At 48.9% G+C, this 22,233-nt stretch overlaps 2 protein-coding genes across 21 annotated transcripts in view; one reads left to right on the top strand and one right to left on the bottom strand.

Annotated features, from left to right (window-relative positions):
• FARSA (phenylalanyl-tRNA synthetase subunit alpha) overlaps positions 1–14,642 on the bottom strand; it is a 54,297-nt gene extending 39,655 nt beyond the window's left edge. The window contains exons 1-8 of the mRNA XM_032966006.2: positions 14,468–14,642; positions 12,042–12,179; positions 10,929–11,027; positions 9,588–9,706; positions 8,147–8,239; positions 5,172–5,300; positions 4,712–4,827; positions 3,616–3,700 (exon numbers count right to left, since the gene is read on the bottom strand). Coding sequence (XP_032821897.2) covers positions 3,616–3,700; positions 4,712–4,827; positions 5,172–5,300; positions 8,147–8,239; positions 9,588–9,706; positions 10,929–11,027; positions 12,042–12,179; positions 14,468–14,638 — 950 coding nt within the window. The 5' untranslated portion in view covers positions 14,639–14,642. The remainder of the gene's footprint in view (positions 1–3,615; positions 3,701–4,711; positions 4,828–5,171; positions 5,301–8,146; positions 8,240–9,587; positions 9,707–10,928; positions 11,028–12,041; positions 12,180–14,467) is intronic.
• A 4,810-nt stretch (positions 14,643–19,452) lies between these two features.
• The window catches only part of LOC116948840 (dedicator of cytokinesis protein 7-like), a 74,518-nt gene continuing 71,737 nt past the window's right edge, over positions 19,453–22,233 (top strand). For all 20 annotated transcript variants that reach the window (XM_032966000.2, XM_032966002.2, XM_032965994.2 and 17 more), the window contains exon 1: positions 19,453–19,571. In XM_032966000.2, coding sequence (XP_032821891.1) covers positions 19,525–19,571 — 47 coding nt within the window. In that variant the 5' untranslated portion in view covers positions 19,453–19,524. The remainder of the gene's footprint in view (positions 19,572–22,233) is intronic.

Raw genomic sequence — 22,233 nt, 5'->3', positions numbered from 1 at the left:
AGACAGTGGAAGGCGCTTTACAAATAAATTATTATTGATACGGCGTGGGAGTCCTTCATTCAACAGTTGATTGAATAAGGTCTGCAATTATTCTTATTATTGATATATTAAATCTATTCCCGGATGAGGTTAGGCTCCATAGCACCTGGAAACCCTCCATCCCACTCGATGGCTGATGGAGTGGTTACTTAATTGATTGATGAATGGAAAAGTGGAGGACACGCAGCTTTTCACAATGTAATGTACAGTACTTAAGACCTCTACAGCAGCGCTGCAAAGCAACTTCACACATCACTGATTTTAATACCCCTAGATTATACTGCGCATACGAGCTTTCCATATTCCAGCAACCGAGATTACAATAAAAAATTTATTTGGAAAATCAATGTAACGGATTACATATATTTTTTACGTCCTTCCAAAATATGTATGCTATTTATAATCTGTCGAATGAAAACAGATTATGACTCGGTGAATGATTTTAAAGTCAAAATACGCTGCAAGTGACAGAATCCAGTCAATCACAGACAGTTGCAAAAATGACGCTATCGCTGAAGCAACAAGTACACAACGCAGACGATGTGATGAGTGGCCGTTAGAGAAAACAATTCTATTTGGAGACCTCCAAAGTTGCTCAACTTACTTGAACAAACACAAGACCATGTTGTCTCGAATACATCAAGCTTGTGTCTCCTTACTTCTCAACGGAAACTCAGCGGTTCTCGCATACAGTGGGGGGGGGGATGGCAAGAGACCAAGGTTTTAACCGCTCGTGGAAATCGCAGGTGTACACACACGCACGCACCGCTAAACTTGAGAATTTATAACCCGTGAAGCGGCGCGATTAATAATGCCATAACCGACGGGGGAGTGATGAATGGGAATTCCTGCTCCAATTGCTGAAAGTCAACACCGAGAGGTAGCGAAGAGGGGGCGGCCGACCTCGTTGCTGCTTTGCGAGTGAGGGGCGGCCGAAAGAATATGGAAATATCTCGCACGGACGGATGAATGGACGTCAAAATTAATAATGGCTGCACCTGTGAAAACTGCCAACCTGCACAGATAGTTGAGCGCCAGATGCTGCAGTCTGCCCGAGCTGTGCGACAGCGCCTTTTGAAAATCTTCACGCAACACAATTTTTTTCTGCCAAAGTTAAATCATGCCCCCCCCCCACCCCACCCCTCCTCCCCCAGCTCTAGCCGGAGTGCCAAACAATTTCAACGTGCATTTCAAAAATCAAAACAAACGCGTAACGGACATGTCTGATCACGAGTAGAACAGTCTCAGCACACGCACAGCGAGACAACACAAACTGGGCGATTCATACAAGCAATTCCAAAACTGTCCGCGAGTGATGAGAAACTCGCCGGACAGAAACGTGATGAGGGAAGATGTGTACACATAAAGCCCCCGAGGCACAAGGGAGCAGGAGGCAACGATGGCTATACTTTCCTCATAATTCCTAATGAGGATGAAACCGATATAGTTCTCCCATTGGCCTGCTTTGGCCACAATGGACTGGAGGTCTAAAATTCAGTTTCCCAGCTCACCGCCTGAAGAAACTCAAAGCAGCCGGAGTGAAACGTCCCCTGAGGTTGATGTTAAAATCAGTCGTGAACATTCTTCAGCCATCAGTGAGGAGCAGGGGCAGCTTTATCGGTCAGAACTTGATCGATAAATTGTCCGTGTTTAAATACGATCTTTGTAAAGGTAAATCTTGTTGGGTGGTGGAGGATTTATGACAAGCTTTTTTAAATAAAATGACTACTTGGCTAAACCCCACGAAAATATGACTCATTTTGTTGACTACGAAAAACCTACTTCTAAGTAAAACAGGGCTGTGTGGATTATACCACAGAATGGTGATATCATGTGCAATGCAAGGCATGCTGGGAGTTCACGATCACAATAGTACCTTCTGCTGTCTAAAAATCACCTTGTGTGTGTACAAACCCCCTTTAGGTTAAAATGATCGCCGTGTCTCCACATACACATAAAAAAATACGTATTAGTCCAGCAAGGTATTGGCTTTTCAGTCCAATATCATCCAGCAGGAAATGTTGTTTGTGGATAATCACTCGTGGGTGACATCAGTTTTGGGTGACATCAGTTGAATATTCAACGTCCTCCCGCATGCTTTGATTACCCCCTCGCCCCTTCCATCTGGCTACCCCCCCCCCCCCTTTACGTTTGGCTACCGTGTGCATTGTCGGGGTGGGGGGGTCACGCTTTTGCTCCGGTTAAACATTAACTGCCACCTGCCCCGGGGTATCGGATCAAACCCAGTAGTCGGACTGCAGTGAGGCCAGGTGCATTTACCAGTGACAAATAAAATGTGATCTGTGCTATAAAGGGGTCTGGGGGTAGATGGGGGGGGGGGCTGGGGGGGGGGGCTGGAAAGGTTTCCTTCGAACAAATGCATCTACAGAGTAAACGTCTACATGACCGCAGGTAGCCTCTCGTTACACGATCTGCCAGCATACATATTTGGGCTGACGTGGTCACTCATTATCCCCCGTGTTGCCCCGACCCAGTGCCTTTAAGATAAAAGTGAAAATGGCGTAATTACACACATCAGTCACTGCAATGTTCCTGCACAGGTAGAGGCCTGCCAAGACACGTTACTCACCGAGGGGGAACTGAAATGATCCCATACCGTGCCAAAAAATATTTTTAATGTGACCAGTGACATAATGCCACGAAAGCCGGGGCCACACAGCTAATGCATTGCGAATCCACCTCGCGCGGTAAATGCTCCCAACCCAAAAGGTATGGTTTACACACTCAGTAAAAAATACACCTGGGGTGTAATGATCCATTGAATCAACGATTAACTTTGATTCTTTAAGCTCACGATACATGCATCGAATAGTATAAATCGATGTTTTTCTATTGATGTACGTTGTATGTAATGGGTTTTTAGATGTAATCCACCAGCCACTGGAGGCCACTACGTTTGACCACTGTTAAAAAAAAGATAAGCCAGTCCTTGAATCGCGACCCTCAATCGTGACAATTTCGTGAATTGCAAAGGGGGCAATCGTTGCACACCTTGTCTAAATGCGCACGCATGGACCGGTGTAACACGATCAGGGCAGACATAATAAAAGCTTCTGCAAAATTTGTTTTTTTTACTTGCATTTGTACGTATGAAACACAAGGCATGCAGCCTTATGGGACACGGGCTGGGAAACGCACACAAAGTGCCGCACAGCAAAGCAATGGACAGGTATGCTATGGGGGCGGGGAGAAAAAAAAAAGTCCTTTATTTTCACAGCGAAGGGTGCGTGCAGAAGGGCTTGGAACATCGCACTCTGCCCCTCTGAACAATCTCTTCCACAGTGCACCCCGCCCCCACCCGCTGCCTCCGCATCCTCAATTAAGCTGCAAAAACGAAATCGTGCCAACACATCTCCGGCCGGGCGTTCAAGCGCCAGAGTTGAAAGCACAAAAGGATGTCAAATCACTCGGCAAACCAAATTAATAAATGGGCGACGGCAGCTGAAGTCTCCGCGCCAGACAAAAACAACAGAAACAAATGAAAAAGGTCCGCACGGAAGAGGGGTGGGCGCGTCGCGAGCAGGCCCAGAGACGGCCGGCCGGACCAAACCTTACCCCTGAGAGCCGTAGCCCCCAACAGAGTGGATCTGCTTCACACGCTCCAGGTAGTCCTCGGGAAAGCGCGTCGCGTTGGCGGGCTCTGACACAGCACAAACCGAGAGGGACACGGGGCGGCACTGCTCGTGACAGTAGAAGAAAATGTTGGCAACAGGGGGCGGGCGGGGGGTTGCTTTGGCAGCGTTGCTTTTTACCAAACTATCGTAGATGTTTCTGCCGCGTGGGTTTTTTCGCGGTTGCGCTGTGCGGCTCTCCGACGGGGTGATGTCCGCCTTTAGGAACCGATTAGTTTCTCAACAACCCGAAAGCACATCGGAGAGCCAATATGATGTTTCTGGCCACTGTTTACAAGCGCCGCTCCGACCGCAACATAAAAACCCTAAATGCGGCAGCGAACGTACAAAGCGTCGACTCGTTAATCATTTTTCACAGCTGCAGGAGTTTTAAACCAGACAAGTGTGGCTTCAGATCACTAGGACCCCAAAGGACCACAGTAGTGGCCATTACATACGCCTATTCTAGACTCCAATGGGCTGGACTTCAAACACAAGTACAGGTGAAGTGTTGAACCCCGGGGTACGTTTGCAGATTTAGCCACCGTGGCTAGGATTGCACTGCCGATGGAGAAACGGCGAGTGTGAGCGTTTGCCGTTGGAATGCCATCGGCGTGGGCTCGACTACGTGCAACGATTCGCAAAGCCCCTTCGCGATTCAACTCTTCAAATATTTTTTCATTCATTTCTGCTTCATGATGGTGCCCTTTCCCTCCCTATTAGGCCTCCAAGTGTCCTACATAAGTTTGATTAAAAAAACATTTAATTTCCCAGACACACACACACACCATTGAACAAAAAACTTAGGGTGAAAAGGAAGCCATGGCATTGTTTCCTAAACCCTGAGAAAGTTGGAGCAGAACGAATGACAATGCAAACTTTTATTTTCATTATTATTACTACTGTTTTAACGTCGTTGTCAATGTAGCGCCTCTACTGGCTGCTGGAGCCACGTGAACCAATCACGTACGACACGCACGAATTGCCATTTTAGGAACCCCATTTCACATGCGCGCACACGCACACCAGCCCGAGCTCACCTGCGATGAAAAATGTGTCGTGTTGGTCTCTCGCCGGGTGCTGCTGGGGCTGAAACAGCGCATCGAAATTCCAGAAGGAGCTCTCGATGAAATTATTTGTGGGCATTTCCGTAAAGCTGCGGAAGAAACAGATGAACAATCAGGCAAACCCCTTGCCCGTGCTCACAGCACCTGATTTTATTCGTAAAAATATTTCACCCCGGAAATAAACTTGAGGTGGGAACGTCGCGTATGCTCGGGTGTCAAAGGTAATTGTGCAGGAAAAAGCTTAATACAAGGGTGTGGACTGTAGGTCTCTTTTTAGGTTCTCCGAGGTAACTCTACAATATCCGCTTTCATGGATCATTCTCCAACTAGAAGGGCCCACACTGCTCTGTCAGAGATTGCGGTAGAAGCTTTGTTATTCGCGGTGTGTCCGTGCGTGTGCGCATCAGAACGTCGCTCCACTCGGGACACTCACCCCATCTCCAGGAAGATCTGCCGGAACTGGGTGCGCACCTTGAGGAGCGGGTGCAAGTGCCCGCTGTCCGGCATGATGCCCATCGCGTCAAAGTTGTAAGGCTTAAACTTGAGGTCGCGCCACGAGCCACTGCAGGCGTTAAAGGGGAAGTAGCAGATGATCACTGCCCAGCACTCCAACTGCGTATTCAGACACCTTTCAGGCACAATATTTACTATGCGTGTGACGATTCACCCTGCATGCAGATTCAACGAAGAGTCGTCACTTAATCAAATAAAAAAATCTTTAAACAAAAAATATTTAACAATGTGGTCAATGTCGTGGCCACTCTTATCGACTGCATGGATCGCGTAAACCCACATAACACCGAGAATGCAATTTTTTAAAGATTCTTGCCCACGCGAAGCAATGCATATGTTGAGAGCTTGAGAATCAATATAAAGCAATGAATTCATGCATTACACATCTAATGCCAACCATAATCCCAAGGGCTGTATTTTTCTCTGCATGACCCAGAGATTTCTAAGCATGGCAGGAGAAATGATTTAATCTGCTTGCAAACGTGTTTAAAAAAAATGCTACTATGAGGAATATCAGATATAGCCTACAGAGCTTGAACTGAACGTAAAAAAATGTACGCATTTTAATTATGGGGTGTCATGCCGCGGAAACTTGTGCACTGGCCAAAATATTCATCCACATTGTAATGGTGGAAACATTCTGATGGTTTAAGAAATTTCACAAAATCTATACCAACTTATCGGGGCCTCATGAAAATTATTGGGAGCAGCGATTTGTCTTATTTAATGGCATGCCTCCCGTTGCGCCGTGAAACCAGAAGCGCAGTAATTCAGCGCGCTGTATATTCCTGCCGACAGTGGCTCAGGTATATAAAATTGCCCTAGACTTTGGCCATCCTCCAAGCCTCCGAATCCTCGAGCCTCTTGGGAGCGACGGGAGAAACACGACACCGCTCACGGTCCAACGCGGCCATCGGGTCTCCCCCCCCCCCCCGACGTCCCCCCCCCCACGTGTAAAACACAAAGCCCCCCTCTGGGCAGGGTGCGAGCCGCCAGTCCGCTCGCTCTGGCCACGCCGCGACGGGGATGCGAACGCGCGCCCACCAGGCGAGATCACTTCTCCCGTAATTCGACCGCGGCGCCGCAGCAACGACGGTGGCTTCCCACTCGGGAGCGCACAATCCCGCGACCCCCCCTCCCCCACACACACACACACACCTACCGCCGCATTCTGCTTCACTGAATCGCCGAAATAGCTTTGGCTGCTGCGATTGGCTGCAGGCCAATGTCCGGGGCGATCATTCTGTAGCAGCGGCAGCGGCGGCAGTTTCCGTGGGGATTTACCATCGACGGTGAAATCAACACATTTGGCTCCATTCATCTCAAGTGCAACATTCCTCATTGTCACTTTTTTTCCTGGAGAACAGTTTACACTCAAAACACTGGCCTTAAAACTTCGTAAGTTAACAAAAAAAACAAAACCCTCCACACACTTAAAAAATGGTGCACTCCTGTTCTTGGGTATGGCAATATGTTCAGGAGTTAAATGCTGGCCGCGAGGAGAGGGCTTCAGGAGAGCGCTCGTGTTCAGTAGCTATTCCCGTCTCTGTTGAAGGCGCGCAGATTACAGTGGTTTATTACCTGCTCCATTGTCTGAGTTGCATGGCCAAAATTGCACTGTGGTTTCCCTTTACTTTTCCAAAGGGTGTACACATTAATTATTTGTAACCTGGCATACGACTGGTGAAACGTGGCATGAAGCGTACGCTTCAGAGAGACGCGAGAGGTGGCGTGTGGAGGGGTTCACATGCCCCAGGCGTCAGGTGGGCGCAGCCTCACGCCACTAATGAGAGGTTTCGTGCAGAAAATGAAACGCAAACAAGCAAAGATGGAGGGAAAATTATACCCCACCAGCCCTGTTTAACTGAACACTTTCCCCAGCAAAATAGGACCCATTATTTGGGCATGACTTACGAAGCTCCCGAAAGGACGCATAAAATATTCGTGCACAAGTATCGATGTTGTTTAACTCATGCAAATTGTATGCAGTCACAATTCGGAAAAATGCAGCGGACCAAAGTATCCCAAAGACAGAGGAAGAGGAGTAACGATACAAACGAAACGGTAAACAAAGCGAGACAAAAGGAATTAATTCTGGAATAGAACCGCTGCTGTGAATTGCAGGAATTAATCGAATCTGAATTCTATATAGATTATAAATATCAGAGAATAGAATCGCCAGAGGTGGGGGATAATATGCAAGGCCACGTTATGTAAACAACAGAGTAATCAAGTCTGAACAAAGTGCGACAATGACTCTGTCTGGGCCATCAGCAGGGGTAAAGCCCACGAGAAACAGCTTCATCAACACAAACTTGACGATGGGTGTAAGGGTTTCCACGCTAATCTTTGCCGCAAAAGCAGTCTTCCCCAAAAAGCCCCACTTCCTCGTGCATAACGTCAGCATGTGTTGTTTTTCTTTGTTATCTCTGTGCGTTTCCTTGTTTGGTTTTCCTGCCCTTACTGGGATGCCCGCCCACCCACCCACTGCTCTGTTCTGTAAGTGGTTGTCTAATGGCGTGGTCCCACACTGCGTTTCAGCCGCTGTCGTTTCAGCCTCTCTGTTGTGGGTGTGTAGGCTCCAGCGGCGGTGGCTGGATTGCTAGATTGTGGGGGGGTGCTTTGTAGTTAGACCAATGCCGAGCCGAAATCTTGCGAGACGTGGGTAAGGAATGTTACATGGAAAATGCTTTTTCGTACATGGAATGGTATTTGCAATATCTCATACGTTACAAACAATTCCCTCCCAGTCGGTTTTTGACAGCCAAATGGATGCATTGCTCATACTAAAATAAAGGAAATTCTTTGGAACTAAGACTCGTATGAGAAAGGCAGCGCGCAAAACATAGGGTGCGTGTCGCACCGTGGAGCCACGGCTAATGCTCTGGGGCTCACCTGGCGATCATCTCGGGGGTGAGGTCGGTCTCCTGCTTGATGATCGAGGTGCTGAACGCGGGGCCCTTGCTCACCCAGTAGGTTTTGACCACCCTGCGGCACACGGGACGCACCGTGCAGCGATCACGCTGGCGCAATCGTACAACGGCGCACAAGAGTTTCATCCACTCACCGCTCAAATGTGAAGTGCAAACTGCCATTATCCGCATTGTCAATGTACGATCGGCCACGGGCACCCTCTAGTGTCTGCTTCTCTTCTCTAACATGGCCTATGAAGAGCAACGATGAGCGATTCATTTGTAAGCGCTTTGTCCGAGAGTTGGTGAACTGCAGGTACACCCACCACCTTCAAGTTTATATATTGGGCAGTGTGGAGTTATATGGTCCATGGTTTGTGGTTCGTAGCCACGGTCGCACGCAGGAAAGAGAGTCTCTGATTTTCCACTTGTGCGTCAGGTGTCTGCGTTAAGGTTTCCATAGAAGATCGAAAGTGGGAAGTCGGACGGTGCCCTCTCGTGTTAAACAATTAAAACTGTCCAGCCTCATTAAAAACTGCACCCAAACAAGATAATGCTGCCACTGCCATCTACTGCATGTTACTTGCATTACAGTTTATGGACACAACAAATCTGATAAGTGCAGTGCAATGAAACAGGACCACCGACGAAAACATTTCAATAATTGTATTAATTTACTTGCAAATGATTGCAGTGGCATGCAATGAGTGGATAATTACATGCGACTATTTTAGTGAAGCAAATCAACTCCCAAACCCACTGGCCTGGGAGCTGTCCAGATGCCATTGTTCATGAATGTTAATCTCAAGCAAGCACAGAATTGGTCAATAATCCCAATGCAGGACCCTCTTGAACAAAAGTCTTGAGACTCAAGAGGCTTGTACTAAAATATCATCTTCTCTCCCGTTTGTGTGGGGCAGTGTTACCCCACGCACACTTGGGTTTTATATACAGGTGCTCTCGTTTCCTCTCACATGTACTCATTAATTGTCTGAAAACATCTTTATATATAGAGAATCACAGAGATTGGTAATCGTTGGTGGCATTGGCTCATCACCTAGCTGCCTTCCATTTTGTCCGCGGTTCCTCAGTGGCGAATTGGCCACGTTCTGTTTACGTGACAACCCTTACCAGTTGGCTGTGTCGGATAGTGGCGGGTTTTAACGACACATTTATATATTTACGCGATCAAACCCAAAAAAACCCTCTATTAAGGATATTGGTCGCGAAAGACTACGTGTTAAACTGGTTTCTCAGTGATTGTGAGAATCAATATGCACAAACGACGCGATGTAAAACTAACCATTATTTTCGATATAAATAATTACTGCATACACCTTGAAGCCTGAAATTATAATGATTGGGCAATGCATACCCTATAGTTATTTTGTTATACAAAATAAAACCATCTGAGCAACACTCACACTTCAGTCAGCAGCTTTCGTTTCTTGAGCTCATTTCTCTCCTTGTCGTCCAAACTGTCCACCTTCCCGTCCTTGACCAGCTGCAGTTTTTCCCGCACCAGGTCCCGGATCTCCTCCACCTGCAGGCGATACCATAGGTTCCAGGATCCTGCACCACAATATCTCGGCGGTGGTGCAAGGGCACCGCAACCTTGCGTGTACAGCACTATCCACCAGGGGCGGAACAATTTACAATTCGCCCGCCTGGAATTTGATTAACTATTACAATTCAGCGTAGTGGTTCAATCCAGCAATCCATCATTTATCTTTTACATTCCGCCGAATCTGACGTCGTTTTGTACCGTTAGCTATTACGCGCGTTATTTTTCAAGTTCACAAATATACATTTAAAAAATTGTGCCAAATGTAGTCGCCTCTCTCGTGGCTGCAGGGGTGCCATGAACCCATAACATAAAACACACACTTGTAAAAAATAAAAAAAACATAGATTTGTACACAGGCAATGCGTTAGTCAATGCAATGTAAGGGAATGATGGTGCACAGCTGTTTGTGAAAAAAAAGAAGTGTCTGCAGGAACAATAAAAGCAGCAAAAAATGAAAGGAAAATACATCTGATGAGGTCAGTTGTCACCAGCAATACAAAGCAAGCACGGTTCTTCTTTCATAGTTTCTTATATATATATTTTACATAAACGTTTGAGTTGATACCGATATATACGATGCCAATGCTACAAACCAATGTTTAAGATTTACACCATTCACAAAACATCGTGACTAATACAATACCATAAAACATTGACTCTCTATCAGCACACATTAGTTCGATCTACAGACGTTTACTCCAAACCCCTTGTAAATATACGTGCCAGATGTCAATTGGTCTTCCCGATGCAACACAAAGTATGTTATGACACCTCCCCCCCCTCCCAATGCAACTATTTTAACATCCATTCAGCGTAGAGAAGGGGTGGGAATCATTTTCATCACCAAAGGCCAAATAGGACTTTCAGATACCTTTAGCACACACCTCAGTCACTTCCATAACTGCAAGAGCTCCTTGCACCTCTGATTACGTACGGTGCAAAGGAAGTTCAACATACGTACACTGGCAGAAGTGACTTGAGCACGCGAAAATTAGAACCACAGTGCCGTTGTCAGTTAAAACAAATATTCCCCTCTAGCGCCCGATAAGTTTGGTCAAGATGCTTGCAGTGAGATGAATGTATAGTTTTCAGGCTGTTTCGAAATGGTAGGGGGTCATGGGGTCAAGGGGGAACGGGCCGCGTGATATGAAGCAGCAGGAGGTCACGCATGGCCCACGACGCTGTAGGTTCGACGTACGCTGCGGAAGACCCGAGGCCCATTCTCCGCGGACTTGTCCATGCGTAGCCACTTGCTGGACATGGCCTTGCTGAAACCAACTTTCCCATTGGGCAGTTTCTGCAACAATAACAAGAATTCTCAACAAATGTTCTCAAAACGTCACAGCTGACAAAACTCAAACACACACTTTAGCTCACCGCTTGTCTGTGTAGAGCACACAGATGTGTCTATAAGCCAAAGGTCACCTGTATAGCCTGAACAAGTGCTGTTAGCCAGCATATATGAAGGCTGGAACAGCATACGAGGGGGTGGGTGATCAGCACCATGCCTGGCCGCCTTTGTCTCCCTAGTGGTGATGTTTACACACCGCACCTGGTACTCATTTGTGGCTGAGTCGACCTAGGGGAGGCCCATGACCAGTTCAGATAATCATCACTGGTTTTGGCCGTGAGCGGGAATCGAACTCGGGTCGCCGGGTTCATAGTGCAGCGCGCTAACCACTACACTACCGCTCGATAACACACACACAATCGCACTCACGCAATGCTTACTTTATACGGCAGTGGCATCTACGCACTATGCTGCATCTATGAATATTAAACGTATTATTCACCAGCCCTTATGATTCAATTGTCATACTTATTTAATACATTGCTGTGTCTTCTTTGTAATATTCCTTTGGTGTTTTTCGTGTTGCTTGTTGTCTTGTTCAACTATGAGTATAAAATTAACATCACAATTCTATGCACGTATTGCGAGTACTGTATAAGAATGTATGTTAATGGGTGAATCGTGAAAAAACCTCGTAAATATGGGGATTGATGTGGCTGAAATTAATCTCTAAACGGACTGCTCTCAATACGTATGCAAAGATGCATTGACTCGGAGATTAATATCGATCCTTATACATACAGCTTACACAAATTATATGCAAATAATTTGTACATTTTTAGCTAAACGGCGGGTACCAACCAACCCGTAAAATAAACGAGACAGTACACCGCAGACCAATAACAGACAAGACGGCAAAACTTCGGCCAAAAAAAAAGATTTGACTACGTTAGTAAACCCCGAACGGTGGCGATTTATTCAATCGCCGATGGGACGAGCCCGCCGCATGCCGGCTCTCACCACGAGCTCGCTCTGCAGGATGCCCTCCGGGGGCACAGCGTGGAAGACGCGTGCCTCGTGGCTGCCGTGTTCCACCACCTCCCTGCCCTCCTCCATCAGCTCCCACTTGGTCGCTGAGCGATTCTCCACTTGGATGACCTGAAAGGGACGCCGCTCGAGTCAACGGAGACTCCGATGGGATGAGACGGGGTAACCCTTCGTGACCGACGTGCACGCGAGGAGGGGTCGTGTCGGGTGAACCCCTGGGGCAGTTGGTTAGGTTTACGATCGAGATGTGATTACAGGAAATGTCAATGATGCCACAAAACCCATAATACCGTTGCTATCTTTTCTACCAGATCCCACAATTCGACACGCAACCTCCATATGTTATGAATGTATGAAATCATTCAATGACTTTCAGCTTTTTTTCCCATTAAATGTATTCAATGACTGCCCTTAAAGTATTCCACCATCTGGAGATAGGCCTTCATCCTGGTGGCTGACCTCAAAATGCCACTCCAATGCCCTTCTCATGAACCTACTCTCTTCCATACCACACAAATATCCAACCCATCGCGACCTCCTCTCCTCTTGCCCATCATGTCAAACGCTTTCCCTCCATGTTCTGCTTCGACCTTCCAAGTTGATTGCCCTTTGCCTACCATGAACATTCCTATCATCCCCCCTTAATGTACAAAAGCCACGTGTAAAGTTCCCGCACGCCATTTCAGTGAACGTAATTAAAAATGAATTGTATACAGTTCAAGCTTCGTATGGAATACTCCACATGCCCAGTTGACACTTTACACAACCACAAAAAGCCCAAAATGTAATTTATAATCAGGCGAGAACTCAAATTAGACAAACGTCTTTATTTGGAATAAAGACGAGGGATATGTGGATAATTTCCAAGTGTCTCAAATATCCTTGTGTAGCAAAATAAAGCATTTCAAAAAATTAAAAGCTGATTAAGGCTTTATTAAACATATTTTGCAGCGTACGTAGCCAACTGTGCCAATCGTAGGTGCGAAGAATTATATAATAACCTTGTTGAATAAGTGTGATTACATGATACACTTCAAGTAGACATACACGTGATGTTTTTAAACCATTTCCTATCCACTGCTGGACGATGACAGATTTGCCTTCAGTTTCTACCGACCCGATAGTGATCCTCTCCGTTCCCTCTTCGTTGCAATGCCAGCACTAATTCCGTCTCCTTTGCACCGCCACTGACCAGCGCGGTGAAGTATGGCCAACACGACGGACACCCCCCCCCCCCCCAGCAGGCAACCGCATGCCGTGGCCCTAATCCTACAGTGGATTGACACAAGTGGACAATCGTAAACGAGTGGAGTAGAACTAAACAGCTCGGTCATTTACACAAAACTAAACGTAAATATCGATCAGGCAGCGAGTTAAAAAACACAGAGGAGTGCTGTTCGTGCTGCGGTATTGTAACGGTGATGTGGTGAATGGGATTCACCTGATGAAGGCCACTCGTGTTGTGGCCGAAACGTCGTGATTTTTGTTATTTTATTTTTTACCTACGTGACTTTACCGAATAGAACCAAAGAGTATGAATGGGATTTTTTTAAACCGGCGCGCCACGCTCGCTCTCCGGTGACGTCGCCGCAAATTGCGCAGCATTACGACATGTGGGGCCCTCGTTACGACGTGCGGGGGGGCCCTCGTTACGACGTGCGGGGGGGCCCTCGTTACGACGTGCGGGGGGGCCCTCGTTACAACGTGTGGGCCCTCGTTACATGCGGGGCCCTCGTTACAACGTGCGGGGCCCTCGTTACGACATGTGGGGCCCTCGTTACGACATGTGGGGCCCTCGTTACAACGTGCGGGGCCCTCGTTACAACGTGTGGGCCCTCGTTACAACGTGCGGGGGCCCTCGTTACAACGTGCGGGGTCCTCGTTACATGTGGGGCCCTCGTTACAACATGCGGGGCCCTCGTTACGACGTGCGGGGGGGCCCTCGTTACGACATGCGGGGGCCCTCGTTACAATACGTGGCCTATTCCCCCTCCGCGAAGTAGAGCACTCGTCCCGGGTGAGCGAGGCTCACCGCCGGGGCTAGTTGGATTAAAAAGGGGGCCACGACTCGTCGCGCCGTCTGTCGCTTCCCACGCGCGGGGGGGGACCCTCCGGGCAATCCCCGCCATCACCACACACGTGGATCGCGTTGCATTTCCCAGCGCGCTCAAGCATAGCGCCGGGGCGTCGGACAACGCCCATTGGCCACAGCCGTAGCGACACTGCCGCACCAGTGGACCAGAATGCGCACGTGACCTAGAAACCCGCCAATCGTATCGCGCGGCAGCCCAAACGGACTGGGAAATCTGAAACGGTTATGCCCAGATAGGTGGCGACGTGCCGCTACGCGCGTGTTGTGGTGGTTGCCTTCATTTCAAAACAAATAAGGCGGAACTCACGTCTCCCTGCGACTGCAGGCTCTTGACGGCGCCCACAACCATCTGGTGGTCCACGCCGAACTGCGCCGCCACATCGCCGCTGTCAAGGCCGTCACTGGCTTGAAGCCGCGCGAGCAGCGCCTCTGGTAGACCGGTCTCCGCCATGTTCACAGCCACGCCCCCGCCACACATAAGCCCCGCCACATATAAGCCCCGCCCCGTGAACTCAAGCCCCGCCCTTATGAACTCAAGTCCCGCCTCTTTACACAAAGTCCCGCCTCTGGTTAACTCAAGCCCCGCCCAATAAACACAAGCACCGTCCCCAGTGAGCACAAGCCACGCCCCCAATACCTTCAAAGTCCCCGCCCTCTTGTATAAAGCCCCCGCCCCTCAACACACAAGCCCCGCCCCCCCGCGTGCACAATTTCCCTGCACGTTGTCAGCTGATGTGTCAAGTTCAAGTGCACGTACCGGTAACGTTGCGGCGTGTTCAAGCAGGTGACACACCCAAGAGAACTAGGAGAAGTCTAATCTGAAAGAGTGGCCCTGAGCACACAGTGACAACAGCGAGGCGAGTACAAATCAGGACAAAAACAATTACGTAACGCGAAAAATCTAAAATAGCGTATTGCACAAAATAATATACATCGATGTAATTACAGTGTACACTGTATGAATTCCCTGTAGCCTAAGTCGGGTCGGGCAGATTATTTTTAGACTGCTAATGCTTCTATATTTACATACTTGCACAATAGTCATCCTTTTCTAGATTTGAAGCTTTCGTGACTGCAAGGATCCATACTCTTTGGTTCTATTCGGTAAAGTCACGTAGGTAAAAAAAAATAAAACAACAAAAATCACGACGTTTCAGCCACAACACAAGTAGCCTTCTTCAGGTGAAGGAACAGAACTGTCGGGACGACAGAGCTACGTGACTTTACCGAATAGAACCAAAGAGTATTAATAGTCATCCTATATCTGTTTAATGTTCCATAATTTTACTATGACCAGTCTGTAAATAATCTGCCCGAGCCGACGTTACGCCAAAGGAAATGTATTAATGTACTGTATTTAACATTGCTTTTATTTTTTTTACATTTTTGAAAAATTTTCGCTTCTCTTTGTTATTTTTAGAATGAAAATGAACACACGCGATAACTATGCACAACACACGTGTGCATTGCAAACATGCCGCATAGCCTTGTTAACTTGCAATGTATAACATTAATACAACGTGCAATGTAACATTGTGCACAGCCCACTTGCCAATCCATTTAGCATTGCATCTCAGCTGACCAGTGAGTCTTACATCGTTAAGCAAACGACACGACACAAGCTGTCTACGTACGGCGCGAAAGAAGTTCAGCATGCTTGTACGTCAATGCAGGTGTGTCTCGGGCAAAGGAAGCCTTTGTCCTCTCATCTTTCCAGTTGACCGACAATGCCAACGCGTGGCGCTGCTGTTAATTACTGCAATTTGACTCAAGCTGAGTCAAACTGGCATTGAATATTTCCCATGGGTCTGACGGCATATGGTTCGCTACCCACGTTGGCTCTTGTCAAAGCCAACGTCAGCCGCGACCTCTTAAACTACATAAACTACTTGCTTGTGTTGCAATGGAAACGTCGTGAGAATTGTATTGTTTTATTTTTATTATTTCCCTTCTACGTGACTTTACCGAAAGAACCAATAAATGACGTCATGTGATTTTGGACGATTTTTTACCCCCCCCCCCCTCGTCACACGGCGTCACAAAAAGTCAGACCCCCCCCCTCAAATATGACGTCACAAAGCTCTGCTCCCCCCCCCCCCCCAATATATAAAACATGCTTCAAATCGCTTTAAACTATTGGCATTGTAGTGCGTATTTAATGTGCCGCTGCACTCTGATGTTGTATGATGAAAACATTTATCAAAAAGTATATTTAATTAAGTAGAACGTGTTGTCTATATTTATTTAAAGTTGCGCATTTTGATGTGACGTCACATTTCTCACCCCCCCCCCCCTTCGTCACACATCGTCACAAATGTCTGACCCCCCCCCCCCTAGGTGCGTGACGTCATTTATGAACGGCTCCATATGGACACATTATGGATTTCCCAGTGACGAACCGTCTCCCCTTGTATTATCTCTGTCTCCCTCTGTGACTCTTCTCTCGCCACGTCTACAACAGATCCCCACTCTGTCGTATTTATTGCAGCAGTCTCTGGGGTTCCACTTCTCTCACGCTCGGTGTCTCTGTCCCAAGTCAAATCCAGGGACACAGATGGGGGTGATGTCACCGGTGAGGCTCTGCCCTGTGTCTATTTCCGTGTGTCTCGTATCTGTGTGAATGTCTCTCTTTCTGTGTGCTGGTCTCGTTTCCCTTCGTGTTTGCTACGTCTCCTTTGTCTTCCTCTCTCTCTGTCTCTCCGTGACAATGAAGCTTTATCTCTGCAAAGTTAAGATATTAAGACGGCCCAGGGTGTGGAGAATCCGTCTTTCTGCATATACTTTGTCTCTCATTTTCTTTCTCTGTTAAAGGACAGGCGACCACGCAGGCAAACTTGATCTAAGTTCGACTGAAAATCCAGAACTCGCCGATTCACTCCAGTCACTCACTCACCATCTTAACACATTCTCCTGCGGAGGGAGCTGGTAGGAACGTTGAGTTACTCGGTCAATGGCCAGGGTCAACGGCGGCACCACGTGGTGCATTCCGCAAATATGCCCGACTGTGAGGGCGGGCACAAGCCGGCGTGAGTAGGTTAAACGTTGAGTTTTATAAGGGCACCACGGGGTGGCCAGCCCCTCCCCACCCAGCCCCACCCCTCCCACCCCCCACCCAGCCCCTCCCCACCCTCCCCACTCAGGCCCTCCCCACCCTCCCCTCCCCACCCAGCCCCTCCCTCCCCACCCAGCCCCTCCCCACTCAGCCCCTCCCCACCCTCCCCTCCCTCCCCACCCAGCCCCTCCCCACCTTCCCCTCCCTCCCTCCCCACCCAGCCCCTCCCCACCCTCCCCTCCCCATCCAGCCCCTCCCTCCCTCCCCACCCAGCCCCTCCCCACCCTCCCCTCCCTCCCCACCCAGCCCCTCCCCACCCTCCCCTCCCCACCCAGCTCCACCCCTCCCATTTTTGGATGCACGACGGACGGACACAATAATCCCCTGTAGGCTGGTGTAACCGGGAGGTTCCTACCAGTATCACTCTCGTATCGCTATTACCATGTTACCCTTCCTGTAAAATGCAGTCATTGATTCCTTCACTCATGTTAATTAACTCGGTCTACCAGACACTGACTAATCTAGATTTGAAGTGGTATAGCCTCTTGTCACCGCAGCCCTTTCGCCAACTTCAGCAATTGTTTCTTGCTGTGGTTGTCCCACCTGATGACGGACGCTTCGTGTGTGTGTGTGCGCCCGAAACGTCGTGATTTAATTTATTTCATTTTATACCTACGCGACTTCACCGAAAGAACCAACGAGTACAGACACTGGACTGTTTCGTCTCATCCACGCCGTGTCGAACCCACCACACTGCAGCTTACAACACACTCAGCCACTCGGACCACTCACTCACTCACACACTCTCGCACTCACCTCCTTACCACACTGCAGGTCACAAACACGTTTCTTTCTATATCTTCCCTAGCACTTGCTACATTTTGGCATGGATCCCTCCCAGCGTGTGTATTCCCATGCTCTTACACTACACTTAATGACCTCGCTCAACCCAAGATACGCGTTTAACTTTTATTTATTAGAACGTTGATGGTGCAGTTTGTCGCTGACCGTTTGACTTGTTGAACTTTTTGGGCGCTGTGTTCAGCAACTTTGTGAAAACAAAAAAAACATTAAACTTTTTTTTTAACACTCCAGCTGGCTAAGAGGTCTGGATTCTTCCTCTCCAATCTCGAGCTGATAGACACAAAGCCAAAGATCCCCCGTATAGCCTTTAGCAGACTGTGGGAGCAAGTGCTGTTAAAAGAACACCACGCCCACACACCGCACCAGGACGCTTGTGTTGCGCCCGAAACGTCGTGATTTATTTTATTTGAAACCTACGCGACTTTACCGAAAGAACCAAATAGCATGGATTCCTGCAGTCACGAAAGCTTCAAATCAAGATACTTATTTAAAAGGCTGAGTCGACCCAGGGGAGGTCCAGCAACGGTTCAGATATTCACTGTCACTATTGGGGGTCGTGAGCGGCGATCGAACTCGGGTCGTCGGGTTCGTGGCGTGGCGCGTTAACCGCTGCGCCACCGCTCCCGACTGATAGACAACACAGACATAGCAGGGCTGGCTGCTGACAAGGACAAAGATTCCTCCCCATAGCCTTAACAGACTGTGGGGGGGTTGAGGAGGAGATAGGGCGAGGGGGATGATGGGGGGGTGGATGGGGTGAGGTGGGGGGCGGTGAGGTGGGGGGGGATGGGGTGAGGTGGATGATGGATGGAGGTGGATGGGGGGTGAGGGGGGGGGGTGGATGGGGCGAGGTGGGGGGGTTGAGGTGGGGGGGTAGATGAGGGGGGGGGGAGTGGATGATGGATGGGGGTGGATGGGGTGAGGTGGGGGTGGATGAGGGAGGGGGATGGGGTGAGGAGGGTGGGGGGATGGGGTGAGGAGGGTGGGGGGGATGGGGTGATGTGGGGGGGTGAGGTGGGGAGGTGAGGTGGATGAGGGGGTGAGGGGGGGTGGATGGGGTGAGGTGGGGGGGTGAGGTGGGGGAGTGAGGTGGGGGGGGTGAGGTGGATCGGGTGAGGTGGGGGGGGGTGAGGTGGGGGGGTGAGGTGGGGGGGTGAGATGGGGGGGGTGAGGTGGGGGGGTGAGGTGGATGGGGTGAGGTGGTGAGGTAGGGGGTGAGGAGGGGGGGATGAGGGTGGCGTGGATGGGGTGAGGTGGGGGGTGAGGTGGGGGGTGAGGTGGAGGGGTGAGGTGGGGGGTGAGGTGGGGTGAGGTGGGGGGTGAGGTGGGGGGTGAGGTGGGGGGTGATGAGGGTGGCGTGGATGGGGTGAGGGGGGGTGTGAGACAGTGGGAACCGGTTCCCCTGACGGCGGACCCGGGTCCCGCAGCCGGGCCGACTTCATCGTCCAATGGCCTCCGGAGCGGAGCGCCGCGCCTTCGCGCAGAAGATCAATCGGTGAGGGTCTTTGGGCGTCCGAGTCGTCCACATACGGTGGTCGTCAACGGGACGACACCTGAGGGGAAAACAATAAAAATAAACCCGCGCGCGACGTTTCACGGCCGCGAGGGAACGAACGCCTCTCGTCTCGTTCCTCCGTGGCCGCGATGTTAGTCCAGGCGGAACGCCGCCCCGGTGATGGATGTCGACCCCCGTGGGATGGAGGCGGCCGGGATTTGTGGACAATGATGATTGGTGGTGTTGGTTGTGGTGGTTTTTGACGATGACAGTGGTTGCTAGTGGTGGTGGTGATGGTGGTGATGACGTTTGTTACGATAGTGTTTGGTGATGGGTGGCGTTGGGATGGTTGGATGTGTTCGTTTCGGTGGCTGTCAGGACCCTCCCTGACGGTGGTGGTGGTGATGGATGTTGTGATTCCTTGCACTGGTGAAGATGATGACTGCTTACGACAATGCTGAAAGTGATTGACGATGGTGCTGCTGGTGGTAATGACGCTGGACATGGTTGTGGTGATGATGATGATGGTTATGAAGCTGATTGTCGCTGGCTGTGATTGTTATGATGGTTGTGGTGGTTATGATGGAGACGTTGGGGTCAGGAGATCGCGGCTGCAGGGCCCGCCGCCTCTTGCCACAGGAAGGGAAGTGGTTGGATGGTCGCCGCGTTTTGGTTTTGATTTAATCGCTGCTGTATTACGACTCTGCTATTCGCCGCTGTGCTCTTTACAATAAGCGAATTGGCGTTGAACAGCCCTTTGCCAATCCACTGCTGCATGAAGGCCTTCCTCTACCCCCTCCCCCCGTGTCAGTCGTTGTGGTTTGTTTGACCATACTTCACCACCCTGGTCGGTGTGGATTTGTGAAACGGGTGGGTTGGGGCGCAGGGCCGATAGGGAACTTCGCGCTCCAGCACTCTCAGCATTGTCACTCCGGTACTCGTATAAAGTTAACTGTAATGTAATTAACATTAATTACTCTAATCTCACAGACACAGGGCCTTTGAGTATCCTTTTAGAGCGGCCTGGTCAGTCAGTATCAAGCCTGCTTGTATTGTGTAATAGGGGAAGGGGTATGATTGGTGTCAAGAATGGGATATTTCAACTTTAATCTAAGGGGTAAATGTGAGTTAACATAGTTCTAGAGGTAGGAATAGGACTTGCATCATTGGTATGGCAAGTGGGTTAGGTCAGGGATACACGTTAAGTTTAAGAATATGTCTGAAGGTTCATGGTATGGGTCGGTGTTTAGGTCATTGTTAAGGATATGGGTAGCTTAGTATGCTGGATATGCCAGTTCAGACTTAAGAAACTGATTTTGCATGCAGTGTGAATAACGTACTCGCGATTTAATAAAGTTAGGATAGCCTATTCATGGGCTTATCTGCTTCTCGCTGCACAGGGGAGGGTCAGAAACCCTGGGTTAGTCCCTGTTACAATACCCAGTTGGAGAGGCCTCCTCAAAGTGGCTGTTGGCATTTTTAGTGAGGTCAGATTAAGGCTTGGAGCAGGGTGGAGTGAAAGTCCCATGGGATCAACAGAAAATGGTCTTTACATCCGACAAAACCACACAGTGAACTGTGGTGAGCAGATATACCACTGCCTACCAATTCAAATCTGCACTCATTTTCCACCTTTTCCCCACTGATCTCGTCGGGTTTCCACTGTTCTCATCAGACTTAATATAAAGCCAGCAACATGATAGGCTTTGTAAATGAATACCCATAAGCCAGCAATGAATGCTGCCATGGAAACCTTGGGCGGGTTAACATGGTGGCAGCTTTTGTTTTGATGAACATGATATTATTTGTATTAAACACCTGATATTTGAATTTTATGCAACTGAATATGAATATTTTTAAACCAATTAAAAGGAGGTCAGACTTTTGGTAACGAGTCTTATTTATGTGGCTTCAGTGGAATTACATATGTAACAATTAAATTACTCGATTAAACAAATTATTACGCTCAGTACACACGTATTATTTTCAGTCCATTATTCCATAGGGGTGGAGTGGTGAGCCAGTGGTTAACGTGCTGCACTATGAAACCAGCGACCCAATGTCGATTCTCAGCTAGAGCAATCAGGACGAGTGTCATCTGAACCGGTTCTGCCCTCCCCACTTCACCAAACCCACAGTGACCAGCATAGTATAAAAAAAAATCTATCCAGCAGTGGATTGGCAAAGGCAGTGGAAAAGCTTTCGAGTGTGCAAGCAGTGCAACCACACCAGGGCTCACAGGACGGAGGGCCAGGATGCCAGGCTATGAAGAGGGACGAAATTGGACCTGGGGCACCATTTTATTCCTTGCACTAGGGCCCGTGCTCACCACGCTCCACCACTGACAAAGGGGTGCACACATGCATGTACCCGTGACAAACTTAGGTTTACAGAAGACATTGGTAGCTTGTTGTGTCCAGACGCCATGCTTTAAAAGAAAAGTTGTATGCCTGTCACGGTCCAAAGTTGACAATTGAAAGGATAAATCGTCAAAACATAATTGGGTAAAGCGACACATAAACATCACTCCCTACTTGGAAAATACTGCAGATGATAAAAGGCTGTGAAGCATATTGCCTTTGTGATAACCTTGTGCTTTAAGAATGGCGCAAACACCAAATGTACTAATGATCTGATTTGCCCAATGCGCGGCACGTGCTGC

Source organism: Petromyzon marinus, chromosome 35 (genome assembly GCF_048934315.1).
Source record: "Petromyzon marinus isolate PM22_M1 ecotype Great Lakes invasive population chromosome 35, UKy_Petmar_22M1.pri1.0, whole genome shotgun sequence".
Lineage (NCBI taxonomy): Eukaryota > Metazoa > Chordata > Hyperoartia > Petromyzontiformes > Petromyzontidae > Petromyzon > Petromyzon marinus.
Note: the sequence above shows the minus strand (reverse complement) of the source record. Positions and strands in the feature narration are given on the sequence as shown.